Source organism: Lithobates pipiens, unplaced genomic scaffold, assembly GCF_037356315.1.
Source record: "Lithobates pipiens isolate NorthernLeopardFrog02 unplaced genomic scaffold, aLitPip1_a1.2 Scaffold_19, whole genome shotgun sequence".
In the NCBI taxonomy this organism is placed as follows: domain Eukaryota; kingdom Metazoa; phylum Chordata; class Amphibia; order Anura; family Ranidae; genus Lithobates; species Lithobates pipiens.
In genome coordinates, this window is record NW_027507764.1 from 171398730 (window position 1) to 171413265 (window position 14536).

Here is a 14536-nt window from a genome sequence, read left to right on the forward strand (position 1 = left end):
ATTGTGGGCTCCTTGAGGGTAGGGACCAATGTGAGTGTGCAATGTACACTCACATTGGGACAATTATAGACATTCAGGCTGAACTGGATGGACTGGTGTCTTTATTCAACCTTTCTAACTATGCAACAGCCCACCATGGTGAGCAACACATGCGGGTTCCAGTCCCATTGCAGCTTACAAGCCCATCCTCATTCTTCCACAAGGGTCTAAGGACTGTCCCTGGAATACAAGCATTGCTAGGGTTTAATCGTGAAATCTGTCACAGTTATATAGCACCAAATTTCGAGAGAGAAATTAAGTTCATATAGAAATCCATTAAACAAAACAGAGAGATAGGCCCATCAACAATGGAAATGAGCAAAACAATGAGGCAATGCAGGGAGTGGGAGCAGTTATGTTAGGTTATGTGTCAGGCTCTATTTGCCAGTGTCCAATCATCTGAAGGTAAAACACTAGTCTAAAAAATTCAAACTCGTGTCCTGCGATGTACAACTAAGCCGATCAACACAGCTCAGGAGCTCATGCTGAAATTTGCATATACCAGAGTCAGAGCAATCGCACATCTCTTAAAGTGGATGTTACCTTACAAAACAATGCCACTGGCGGCCCCTCTCCTTTATCCGGCAATAACTCACAGTATACATGTTTGTTTATATCTATAGCTCTAAATACCTTTTTCAGCTATCTTCAGGCTGGTCACGTGACTCCCTGCCGCTCTGATACCAAGATCCATGGCTACAGCAGGAGGGGCCGAAATTTTCCTCTGACATTAGCCAGGAGGTCACATGACCACCATGCTGGATGCTAGACACCTCCCGCAGTAGCCCTGGATCGTAGTAGAATGGCTGGAAGTCACGTGACCGGCCCAAAGATACCTGAAAAAAGGGTATTAAGAGGTTGGGCTCAGTTGGCTGACACAGACACAGGAGCCGACAGGCAGGGAGGGAGGTTGGAGAAACAGGCAGAGCAGGGCTGTCAGGGCAGACCACGATGTCAGGGCTCAGCAGCCATGATAAACCATGGTTAGGTTACAGGGGGAGGGCAGGACCAGCCAGGTTTTTTTTTTTTTTACATTTTAGAGAGGGGCAGATTAGATTTTTAGGGTTACAAACACTTAACAGGCGGCATTACCAGATTTTCAATGTGAGTGAGCCTGTCAGCAGAAGAGCTGTTTTCAGATAATCCATATTGCTTTGAGAATCCTTTGTCATGCATTAAATAACTCTTAAAAGATTCCTGGTAAAACATAAAAACTTTATACTTCTAAGACAAGATAAATACTAAACCATCAGTTTAAAAACGTTTAACTTTAAAAGAGATTTAAATTCCTTTACCATAAAACTGCCTATACACATAAGGGGCATCTGTAGATTAAGAAACTCCAGCTCTGACTACAGTTAAATAAAGCCCTTGCTATAAGTGTAGGCAATTTACATACCTTACGAAACCTGACTGGACTCCTTCCGGGACATCGCAAAGTACTTCCAGGACATTGCGAAAGTGAGGCCTATTCATCACTGCTCACCTCCACCATCACAGGAGTGAGCTCTCAAATGCTGAGCTCAGAGCTACTACATTAGGGGAGAGAAAAAGTGAGGGGGTTTAAATCCGAGAAGCTCACTCATGTGATGGCGGAGGTGAGCGGTGACGACTAGGCCTCATTTAGCAACGTCCTTCGGCTTCATAAGGTATGTAAATGGCCTACACCTATAGCAAGGGCTTTATTCAAAATTAGTCAGGAGCTGCAGAGTTTGTTTTAATTTACAATCATCCCTTACCTGCATAGGCAAGTTTTTATTTAACCACTTGACGACCAGCTGACGTCATTATACTGCAGCAGGTCTGCTCGATCCCACGAGCCGTCATAGCTATACGCTCATTTAAGTAGGATAGCAGGCGTGCACGTGCGACCGCTGCACTTGTGGGGGGGGTGGTTGCCGATGCTCATGACCGCCGGCCACTAGAGATCGCATGGCACGAGAGGCAAGTGTGTAAACACACAAATCCCTGTTCTGAGAGGAGATGCAGATCGTGAGTTCCTAATAGCTAGGAACCTTGATCTGTCATCTCCTATAATCAGTCCCCTCCCCCTACAGTTAGAACATACAGTCAAGGAACACAGTTAACCCCCTCCCTGCCAGTGACATTTATACAGTAATCAATGCATTTTTATAGCACTGATTGCTGTATAATTGTCAATCGTCCCAAAAATGTGCCAAATGTGTCTGCCATAATGTCGCAATTATGATAAAAATCGCAGATCGCCGCCATTACTAGTTAAAAAAAATGCCATAAAGCAATTGTCAGTTAAAGCAATGCAGTGCCGGATCGCAAAAAGTTCTCTGGTCAACGAGCAGCCAAATCTTCCAGGCGTGAAGTGGTTAAAGGTGAACGATCCTTTTTAATAAATACAATCAAATTGACCAAGAACCATTATTTTTTCAAACTATTGAAGTTTATGTATAAACAAGTTTTCATTGTTTTGGGTAGGGTGGGGAAAGGTTAGAACTCTTATCAAGCTTTTACTGATATCCATGTCCCTGCTATGTAGATTCATCTTTTCCATCCTGGTGACAATTATCAATAAAATAGAAAATTATGAGAAATTATAAAGATATGGTTGTCCCTAGAACTGGAAAATCCTTCACTGGTGACACTTGTTCTTGGGACAACTGTCAATGAGGTATTCCTTTAACTTGGTAGATTTTATTTTTAAGACTTGATGTTCGGTCTCCAAGCCAGGAACTAAATAGAAATCTAACTGGTCACAGACAGGAGAACCATAAATTGGCAGGAGTTTAACCATCACCTACTCTATGAAAAACTGAGAAAAGAAAATACATACCCTTTAAGTGAGCTTCACAAAATCTGCAACTCCAATACAGATCTACATCAGTGATAAGTCAGAACATTAAGCAAGTATTACTATTTGAACTGATGGGTGTGACATGGCTCCTATTTCACCTAGGGCTTACCTCCACAATGTCATTAAATGTTACATGTATACTTACTTGTGTCTGCAAATTCACAATAAGGAACGTCTGGTCTGTCATCAATGGACTCCTTCATTAGAGCTTCAGCAATGCATTGTGAAAAGTTCTTTAAATCTGTTAGATTTTCACGTCCTGTACAGATATTAACATATAAAGTTCCTAGTTTCACCCAGTCACTGTTGACTTTACAATGCTGGAAAGAGAAAATATAACTAAACTAAGTTTCTATTAACAGTGGAATTTCAAATGACTTATGGACTCTATGGCAAGTCATTAAATGGACAGAATAAAACATTTTAAGATTACATTCACCTGAAGCAGTATATTTAAAAAAATAAAAAAAAATAAAAAAAAACAATTTGCAGAGCTATATATCACGTGAAACTGTGTCCTTGCTGTGTAGATGCACCCTCTTTATACTGGTGACGATCATCATCAAAACAGAAAGGTGATACAAAACTTTACAGTTGTTCCCAAATGTGACTGCCGGCAACATCAAATGTTATTCAACCATTTTCACTCCAGGTCAGATGTTCCTCAATCATAGGAATAGCTTGAGAATACTGCATTATGGCCACTAGATGCACGTGATGATCATAGTAAATACTTATTTACTATGATCGCCATCTCCATCTAGTTGCTCCTAATATAGTATATTTTCTACATTGTGCAACTCTCATGAATAAAGAACACCTAACCTGGAGAAAAATAGCCTAGTAGCCTTTCATTTTGCCAGCATTTGCACAGAAAGAATTTGCATGCAGTTTCACATGACAAAAAGCTATGCAAATGTGTTATTTATTGTATACAACTCTTATGCCTCGTACACGCGATTGCACATTCCGACAACAAAATCCATGGATTTTTTCTGACGGATGTTGGCTCAAACTTGTCTTGCATACACACGGTCGCACAAATCTTGTCAAATTCCCAAACGTCAAGAACGTGGTGACGTATAACGAGCCAAGAAATTGTGTACACACGTTGGGAATTTCCGACAACTGATTTTTTTTGTTGGAAAATTTGAGATCCAGATCTCAAATTTTGTGTGTCAGAAATTCAGACGGAAAATTTCCGATTGAGCCTACACACGGTTGGAATTTCTGACAAGTTCCCATCGAACATTTCCTGACGGAAAATCCGATTGTGTGTACACGGCATTAGTATTCACACAGGTATTCTAAAGACTAGTCGGTTAGGGTTTATGTGCTCATACTAGTATGAGTTTACACATTCTAAATATACATATTAAATACCCTCCTATCTAACCACTGCATATAAACAGCCGGGCAGAGAGCTTTGTCAATTCGTGAGGATGTATCTGTATGTCCTCCCTTACCTCATGCATGCCCATGAAGTTTACCATCCCCCAACCTCACGTGTGAACGAGCCCTAATAGTGCATACAGTAACAGTGTCGCTACACTAGTGTAGCTAGAAACCATGTTTCTGATTGCAGCCATACCAGACCAGTGCAGCCAACAGTTTTCCTGATCACAGACACACCAATCCCAGTGTTACTAGACTGGCGTATGCCAGCAGTAGTGTTCCCTATTGCTCCCACACCAATCCTAGTGTCACCAGATCAGTGTAAGCTATCAACAGTGTTCCTAATTGTCATCACACCAGTTCCAGTATTACCAGACCAGTACAGCCATCAACAGTGTTACTAATCACTGCCACACCAGCAACAATGTCACCAGACCAGTGTAACTAGCAACGATGTTCCTGATCACTAGTTACAGCAGAGCCAGTGCAGCTATCAATAGTGTCCCTGATCAGCACCACATCAGTACAATGTTACCAGAGCCAGTATAGCCTGATCACCGCAACACCAGTACAGTGTTGACTCTGTCTGGCACCTGTACTGACCCTGGCCTGTTTATTGACCAGGAGTTTGCATTCTGTTTGGGCCAGTCCTTTGCTTGTTTGATGATTGTGTCTCTGCCTGCTGCTTGAACTGACCCATCTGCATGTCCAGCTGACTATGTTCCTGTTTTTACCAGTTCCAAATTCTGAAACCACAGGAATTCTTTTGTTCTCCGTTTCTTCAGCCTCCTGTACTTCTTAGCAGTGACATGGAATCCCTGAGGGCGGTCATGTACCAGTAGGCTAGGCTTCCTAGCTAGTGACATGGCATTCTTAAGGACAGTCACGTACCAGTAGGCTAGGCTTGCTACATTCTCTGACCACTCATACAGAAGCAACTATTACAGTACACACTACATTGTAGTTTTGATACAATTGGTTGATTTGTGAGATACACAAGATACAATGTTTGATACATAATCTGTCCAAATTAAGGATGAGTAGTAGAATGTATTTTGGAGTGAAACTCTAAGTATGCCCATGCTGTGTATGAAAAATCTAATAAATTGACAATTTTGTGTAAAGTTACTCTCCAAAGTGTGGTCATTTTGTGGGTTTTTCCACTGTCCTGGTGTTTTAGGGCATCCAAAAATGTGGTAGGTTGTCAGGAAATTAAATGTGTAATTTATGCCCCTAGAACACCTGACGGTGCTCCTTGAATTTTGGGTCTCTCTATGTGGCTATTCTGTGAAAAGGTCTCACACGTGTACTATTGCCATATTTGGGAGGAGTAGCAGATAGTGTTTCTTTTCTGCATTTTCCAAAAAAATATTGTTGCAAAAAGTGTCTTCATGTCTGGTGTCATTTTGTGGGGGTTTCTCCTGTCGTGGCATTTCAAGGACTCAAGAAATATGATGGGTAGTCAGGAAATTAGACAATTTATGCTCTTTGCAAGCCCAAAGGTGCTTCTTGGATTTTGGGTACCCATTAATAATGTACACAATCCTTGAGGCACACCAGTCTGAGGTTTCGATTTAACAAGGTGGTGCATTTCTTGTCAGAGGACAAGAATTTTTTTTGACTGTATATTTCATTCCAAATAAGTGATAATATACAAATAAATTGTACAGTAGCCAAGCGAAAAAAATGTTACACAACATAAGATGTTATTCTGTACAAATACATTGATCAGGAGTTTGCCACTGAGAACAAAAACCAATATAGGGAATGTAGAGATTCCCAAGTAAAAAATAGTAAGGAGAAAAAAACAATGTGGTCATGGTCAGATAAATGTAATAATATATAAACAAGGAATAAATTAGGCTGTTCAGGGCTGATTAGTTTGAATGAATTAATAATTTGTATAGCGCTACAATGCGAACTGAATAACCTCAAGGTGCTGTATTCGTGCTTTGTTGTCACGCTTTTTAGAAGAGGTAAGTCTTGAGTTTTTTTCCCGAAGACCTGATGGTTTTCTTCCATGCGGCTGTAGGTCAGTAGAGCGTTCCAGAGCCGTGGTCCTTGGACAGCGAATCTCCGTTCCCCCTTTGATTTGTATTGGGATTTAGGAATGAGGAGGAGGTTTTGGTTAGAAGATCATAGACTGCGTTTGGGAGTGTAGTGTTTTATTTTCTCAAGTAGGTATTGAGGAACATCTCCATGAGTGCATTTGTAGGTGAGGCAGAGGGTCTTGAATGTGATCCGATTCTTTATGGTTAGCCAATGTAGGCTCCTCAGGGAAGGGGAGATGGGTTCCCAGTTTTTTTTCCTGTTATCAGCCTTGCCGCTGTGTTTTGGTTAAGTTGTAAGCGCACAAGTTGATATTGGGGTAATCCTATGTAAAGGGAGTTTGCGTATTCAAGTTGTGAATTAATGACTGTTCCAACTACCACCGCTTTTTCCTCATTTGGAATGAAGGAGATGAGTCTGTGTAGCAGGTGGAGCAGATGATGAGAACCACTGACTACAGCTCCTATTTGCGCGTCTTCTGATACCCCAGGAGTATGAGATTCAACGGTCACATAGTTGACTGGTCACGGTTGCAAAACTTTTGCGCTGTTGCAGGGTTGCTCTGGATAAATCTGCAAAGATTTGAAATGGGACCTGGAAGTTTCCCCATTTTCCAAAAAGCCAGATATGTTCTCTCTTTTATATGGAAAAAAAAATATTTTTGTGATTATGTATCTGGGAATGGAATCGGGTAAGAATGCAGATTTAGCCAATCTGGGAGCGCGGTCTATGACAAAATCCTTAAGGTTTTCAAGAGGGAGTAGAACCCACAAAAGTTATGTAGAATGAGCTCAGAGGGAGTTACAGTCTCTGGAATACTGCTACATTTTAAGCTATTCCTCCTTGATCGGTCTTGGAGGTTGGCAAATGTATTCTTTAGCCACTGGATGTTAGTAGTATGCACTTGGAATCCATCTAATAAATCATTGTTCAACAATGTTCCCCATTTTCTTCTCTATATCGACTCTCTTCTCTACCTGGAGCATCTCCTATATAGTATGCTCTGAGGCTGGTTGGTCTGAGACAAGGGATTGATCCATGAATTAGTGAGAATGAAAAGGCTGCAGGGGAATCATCTTCTGTAGAAACAAGGTGCTTCCTACTTAGTGGACCTTTAGAGGGGGCAATGCAGCAGCTGGCCTTTTCTAGGAGACCTTGTCCTCTCTTTGGGGTACTGGTGTCAAGTTCTCAGGGCTCTGAGAGATGGTAGCTCCTTCCTGTGTAGTGCAGGAGCATGAGGCATGCTTAAAGGGGTTGTAAAGGTTCATTTTTTATTTTCTAAATAGTTTCCTTGCAGCTAGTGCATTGTTGGTTCACTTATCTTTTCCTTCAATTTCCCTTCTAAATGTTTTTTTTTTCTTTGTTTTCTTTGTCTGAATTTCTCACTTCCTGTTCCTCCTCAGTAAGCTGTTCTGGCTGACTAACCACCGCTCGGATGATGGTGTGAAGTTTACTGTGGAGAAACAGGAAGTGAGAAATTCAGACAAAGAAAAAAAACATTTAGAAGGGAAATCGAAGGAAAAGGTAAGTGAACCAACAATGCACTAGCTTAAAGGAACCTATGTAGAAAATAAAAAATGAACCTTTACAACCCCTTTAAAGGGGTCATCCCCTCTTCTCTGTCTCGGTCCACCCATCCTGCCTGCTCCTGGAAGAAGTCTGTCAGCCTTTTGGGCTGTTCTGAACCTTCCTGCTGGAGGGTGACTGTGGTCTTAGACATCAATGGAGTCAGTAGGAGGTGTGTTGACAGTGTCCAGGTGTTATAATGTTGAGCTGTGGAATACTGATCCCCACTGGAGCACCTGTTTCAAGCAGTCATACACTCTCAAACCCAGCTTCGTCCCCTACACAAGATATTTTTGCATGTTGCTTTTTTTTCTTTTTATTAATAGACGGCTCTATGCTTGTTAAACATGCAAAAAAGGTGCAAGTATTTTTTAATCGCTCCCCATCAAAATGCATACAATTGTAATCCCAACGCACACGTTCTTGGAATTAGCTGTTTAATGTCAGTAGTGCTGTAGCGAGGATTGACTGGAAACCGTGGATATTTTAAAGCTAAAAATACAATATGTCACCAGCACACCATCCAATTATAGATTATCTATGTATATACAGTGCCTTGCAAAATATTCACAGCCCTTGGCATTTTTTGTGTTTTGTTGCTTCACAACCTGGAATTAACATGGATTGTTTGAGGATTTGCATCATATAAATGTACAAGAACATGCCCACAACTTTGAAGATTTTTTTGGTTTATTGTGAAGCAAACAACAAATAGGACAAAATAACAGAAAAAGTCAATGTGCATTAACTATTCACCCCCCTAAATTCACTACTTTGTAGAGCCACCTTTTGCAGCTATCACAGCTCCAAGTCGCTTTGGATAAGTCTCTATGAGCTTTCCACATCTTACCACTGGGATTTTTGCCCATTTCTTCTTGCAAACGCTGCTCTAGCTCCTTCAAGTTGAATGGCTTAAGATTGTGAACGGCAGTCTGACCATAAAAAAAGAGGAGGGAAAAAGGGAGGGAAAGAAACACAAAAAAACCTCAACAAAAAATGCTGGTTGTGTTGGATTTTTTAGGCATAATCATATAATATATTTAAATACAACAAGGGGGGAGAGAAAAAGTTTTTTAAATAAAAGGATTTTTATTTATAAAAAAAACATACCAGGTCATATTGTTCCATATCCTGTCTAGTCTAGTACATTTTAACAATATCTATATGTGTTCTCGTTAGACATATGTGCCCAAAAGAAAAAGAAACACATTAACACTTAATATAAAAATTGATTAAAATAGACAAGATATTAAAGAACCGACTGGACGTATTCTGAAGGAATACAGGAGAAAAAAGGAAATATTTTTCTACGCAGATAGAGTAATTTATAATCTCTGGATCAGACTGTTGCACCTATAGAAGCCTGCGAGTAGGAGAAGGACTCCCAATATTTTTAGTATGAAACGGCAGAGGAAGATGGTATAGACCAGTGATGGCGAACCTATGGCACGCTTGCCAGAGCTGGCACGCCGAGCCCGCTCTGTGGGCACGTAGCGCTCCGCCAGGATAGAGGAGGGAATCCCCCAGTAATGCAGTCACTTGCACTGGTGTGCAGGTGCGGAGTAGCCGGCTCCCTTCCTTTTATGAGTGCGATCGGGCAGTGGAGCTGCAGATGTGAGTAAAGCCCTCCCTTCATGCACTGAGGGCAGCCCAGTGGAAAGGACATGGAGTGTCTTCTGTAAACAGCGTGCAATACCTCTGAATACCCAGGAAGAGAATAAAGATTCTCCCTTCCTGGACTTGGAGAGCCAATAGGAGAGTGGCTTCCTGTACAGGGGCTCGGGTGCTGAAGCATGGCAATGTGGAGAACTTTGGCTGTACATACACAGGTAGGAAAGTGCTGTGGGGGAGGGGCCACAGAGGACACTGTTGTGTATGTGGGGGGATATGAAGGGGACAGAGGACACTGCTTTGGGAAGGGCTCCGTATTCTGAGCACAAGGCATCCATAATATCCCTGTATTCTGACCACAATGCATCCATATTATCCCTGTATTCTGAGCACAATGCATCCATATTATCCCTGTATTCTGAGCACAATGCATCCATATTATCCCTGTATTCTGAGCACAAGGCATCCATAATATCCCTGTATTCTGAGCACAATGCATCCATATTATCAGTGTATTCTGAGCACAATGCATCCATATTATCCCTGTATTCTGAGCACAATGCATCCATATTATCCCTGTATTCTGAGCACAATGCATCCATATTATCCCTGTATTCTAAACACAATGCATCCATATTATCCCTGTATTCTAAACACAATGCATCCATATTATCCCTGTATTCTAAACACAATGCATCCATATTATCCCTGTATTCTGAGCACAATGCATCCATATTATCCCTGTATTCTAAACACAATGCATCCATATTATCCCTGTATTCTGAGCACAATGCATCCATATTATCCCTGTATTCTAAACACAATGCATCCATATTATCCCTGTATTCTGAGCACAATGCATCCATCTGCTGAGCGTAACGCACTCCTTTGAAAAAGCGCAAACGTTTTTTTTCTGGGCAGAATCGTACGTTTTTTGGTCCCTCAGGGTTCAGAGGGATGATCAGTCCCATCCTCTGTAAAGAGTTGCTGGTAGGTTTAATTCCATGTTGGCACTTTGAAATAAATAAGTTGGTTTTGTGTGGCTGTTTGGGCACTTGGGCTCAAAAAGGTTTGCCATCACTGGTATAGACCATAATCTCCTCTTGCTGCAATCAACAGATTCCCACATACGCCTCTTCAGCGGGATATAGGTAAATTTGTTCCAGTACCTTTGAAGCAAGAGGGGGACAGTTCAACCCCTCAGGTGCCTTTTTCCATCAAGGGTTTGGACCGCTGTAGCTTGTTGTATATAATTATGCCTAAAAAGTCCAACACAACCAACATTTTTTGTTGAGGTTTTTTTGTGTTTCTTTCACTCCCTTTTTCCCCTTCTCTTTTTTTCAAGATATATAAAGGAGGTGGCATTTGGTTTTTCTTTCATAGTGTATCCACAGGACCACCCTGTGATAGATACAGATTATATTTATTCGCAGTCTGACCATAGATTTTCTATTGGATTGAGGTCTGGGCTTTGACTAGGCCATTCTAACACATTTACATGTTTCCCCTTAAACCACTCAAGTTTTGCTTTAGCAGTGTGTTTGGGGCCATTGTCCTGCTGGAAGGTGAACCTCCATCCTAGCCTCAAATCACACACACAATGGTACGGGTTTTGCTCAAGAATATCCCTGTATTTAGCACCATCCATTTTTTCCCTCAACTCTGATCAGTTTCACAGTCCCGATTGCTGAAAAAGCATAGTGTTCTTTGGGTGATGCGATGGGTTTGCGCCAGACATATCGTTTTCTTTGATAGCCAAATAGTTCAATTTTAGTCTCATCAGACCAGAGCACTTTCCTCCATACATTTTAGAAGTCTCCCACATGCCTTTTTGCAAACTCAAAACGTGCCATTTTATTTTTTACTGAAAGTAATGGCTTTCTTCTGGCAACTCTGCCATAAAGCCCAACACTAGGGAACGTACGGCTCATTGTCCTATGTACAGATACTCCAGTCTCTGCTGTGGAACTCTGCAGCTCCTCCAGGGTTACCTTGGGTCTCTGTGCTGCCTCTCCCATTAATGCCCTCCTTGCCCAGTCCATGAGTTTTGGTGTGCGGCTGTCTCTTGGCAGGTTTGCTGTTGTGCCATGTGCTTTCCATTTGGTTAGGATAGATTTGATCGTGCACCTAGGGATCATCAAAGATTTGGATTGGAATTTTGTTATAACCTAACCCCGACTTGTACTTCTCAACATCGTCCCTTACTTGTTTGGAGACTTCCTTGGTCTTCGTGGCAGCGTTTGGTTAGTGGTGCCACACTTGGTGTGTATATGTATTGACAGATCATGTGACACTTAGATTGCACACAGGTGGACATCATTTCACTAATTATGTGACTTCTGAAGGTAATTGCTTGCACCAGAGTTTTTTTTGGGCTTCATAACAAAGGGGGTGAATACATACGCACATGCCAATTATCAGTTTTTTATTTCTGAAAAATTGTTTTATGTATATATTTTTCTAATTTTACCAACTTAGACTATTGTGTTCTCATCAATCACATATAATTCAGATAAAAAAAAAAAAACATTGAACTAAAGGCTGTAATGTAACAAAATAGGTAAAAAGCCAAGGGGGGTGAATCATTTTGCAAGGCACTGTACATATATAGGTTTTTTTTTTATAATTTTTATGTGATCTTTTCTATGTTTTGCATATAATTATTTAAATTATACTTTCAGTTACCATTTACCCTTTTTACATATTTATATTTCTCGCTATGTATATATACACAGTATAGTGCATTCAGATAGTATTCACAGCGCTTCACTTTTTCCACATTTTGTTATGTTACAGCCTTATTCCAAAATGGATTATTCATTATTTTCCTAAAAATTCTACAAACAATACCCCATAATGACAACGTAAAAGAAGTTTGTTTGAAATCTTTGCAAATGTAATAAAAATAGAAATAAAAAAATAAATAAATCACATGTACATATATATCTTTGCAGGACATCTCAAGCGCCATTAGGTTGGATGGGGAGTATCAGTGCACAGCCATTTTCAGATCTCTTCAGAGATGTTCAATCGGGTTCAAGTCAAAGCTCTAACTGGGCCACTCAAGGACATTCACAGAATTGTCTTTTAGCCATTCCTTTATTAAGTTGGCTGTGTACTTGGGGTCATTGTCCTGTTTGAAGATGAACCTTTTTGATGCTATTGGCTAGGTGATGAGCGGTGCTTGGTTTCCTCTAGACATGATTATTGCCATTCAGGCCAAAGAGTTACATTTTTGTTTCATTAGAACAGAGAATTTTTTTTTTCATGGCCTGAGAGTCCTTCAGGTGCTTTTGGCAAACTCCAGGTGGGCTGTCGTGTGCCTTTTACTGAGGAGTTGCTTCCGTCAGGCCACTCTACCATACAGGCCTGATAGGTGCAGTGCTACAGAAATGGTTGTTTTTCTGGAAGGTTCTACTCTCTCCACAGATAAAGGCTGGAGCTCTGTCAGAGTTACCATCTGGGACTTCGTCACCTCCCTAAGGCCCTTCTCCCCGATCGCTCAGTTTGGCTGTGCGGCGTGCTCTAAAGCTTTGTACACGCGGTTCGATTGTCGTACGACCGAGCATCCGATTATGGTCAAAAGCATGTGTGCAGGATTTTGTCTAGTATACTAACCATCCAAAAATTGTCGTTCAACAAACACGAACCTAGTGACGTACTACGAGAGTATAAAGATAAAAACAGGATTTTTGTACTCACCGTTAAATCCTTTTCTCTAATTCACCGACCGACACAGCTCCTTTCTGTAACTAAATGGGTTTGTTAGCCTGCCACTAGGAGAAACTAGGCAAAATTGTAACACAATACACAGAATTGTCAGTACCGCCCAGGGGGTGGACCCTGTGCTAACAACCCTCCCTGCTGCCCCAGCAGCTTCAGTAGGTCAACAAGCAGTATAACGTAGAGAAAAGGAGGGGTGGGTGCTGTGTTGGTCAGTGAATTACAGAGAAAAGGATTTTACGGTGAGTACAAAAATCCTGTTTTCTCTTATATTCACCGACTGACACAGCTCCTCTCTGTAACTAAATGGGACGTCCCCAAGCAGTGACAAACGAGGGGTGGTAAAAACAGCATAAAAACTTCATCCGCCATGGCCAGTGGGAACTAGTGAAACTAACCCCACAAAAAAACAGCAGTGTGTGGAAAAAACACCACCACATAACCGGGTATGCTCAACAGGAGTGATCCCCAAGACCGCAACATTGCAGAAGTAATGCAACCGTGCACTAACAAAACAGTACTACGTTTTTATCGAAAAACCAGGAAAAAAATCTCAATTGTAGATATAATTGCAACTACACGGCCGCCTGCAAAACTTTGTGGCCAAAACAGGCATCAGTCGATGCACTGACGTCTACCTTGTAGAACTTGGTAAACGTATGGACAGATGACCAGGTCACCGCCTTACACACCTGAGCGACAGACACTTGGTGTCGAAAGGCCCAAGACATTCCGATTGCTTTTGTAGAGTGGGCCGTGACTGGAAAGGGGGGCACCTGCCCCTTCAAGGCATAGGCTTGTACTACAATCTGTCTGATCCACCTGGAAATGGTGGCCGACGAGACCGCCATACCTTTCTTTGGACCAGCCACCGAAACAAACAGTGAGTCTGACTTCCGAAAGGGAGCCGTGACAGACAAGTACACCTTCAGAGCCCTAACCACATCGAGAGCGTGAAGGGCCACTTCTTTGGGGTGCTTCGGCTTAGGACACAATAATGGTAGTACAATGTCCTCATTGATATGAAAAGCCGAAACCACCTTTGGTAGAAAGGACGGTTGCGGACGCAACACCACCTTATCCCTGTGAATGACCAGATAAGACGACCTGCATGACAAGGCCGCCAATTCCGAAACCCTCCTGGCGATGTGATGGCCACTAGAAATGCCACTTTCTGTGAAAGAGTCAACAGGGGAATCTCCCTGATGTTTTCAAATTGCGGCTTTTGAAGCGCCGACAACACCAGGTTCAAATCCCATGGGGGTAACGCTGGACGGACCGGAGAGACTACATGTCATACCCCCTGAACAAAGATACTCACTAATG

General features: G+C 41.8%; 1 protein-coding gene across 1 annotated transcript in view; it reads right to left on the reverse strand.

Annotated features, from left to right (window-relative positions):
- Positions 1-14536, reverse strand: part of TOPAZ1 (testis and ovary specific TOPAZ 1) — a 594775-nt gene that overhangs the window by 199843 nt on the left and 380396 nt on the right. The window contains exon 14 of the mRNA XM_077491472.1: positions 3012-3186. Coding sequence (XP_077347598.1) covers positions 3012-3186 — 175 coding nt within the window. The remainder of the gene's footprint in view (positions 1-3011; positions 3187-14536) is intronic.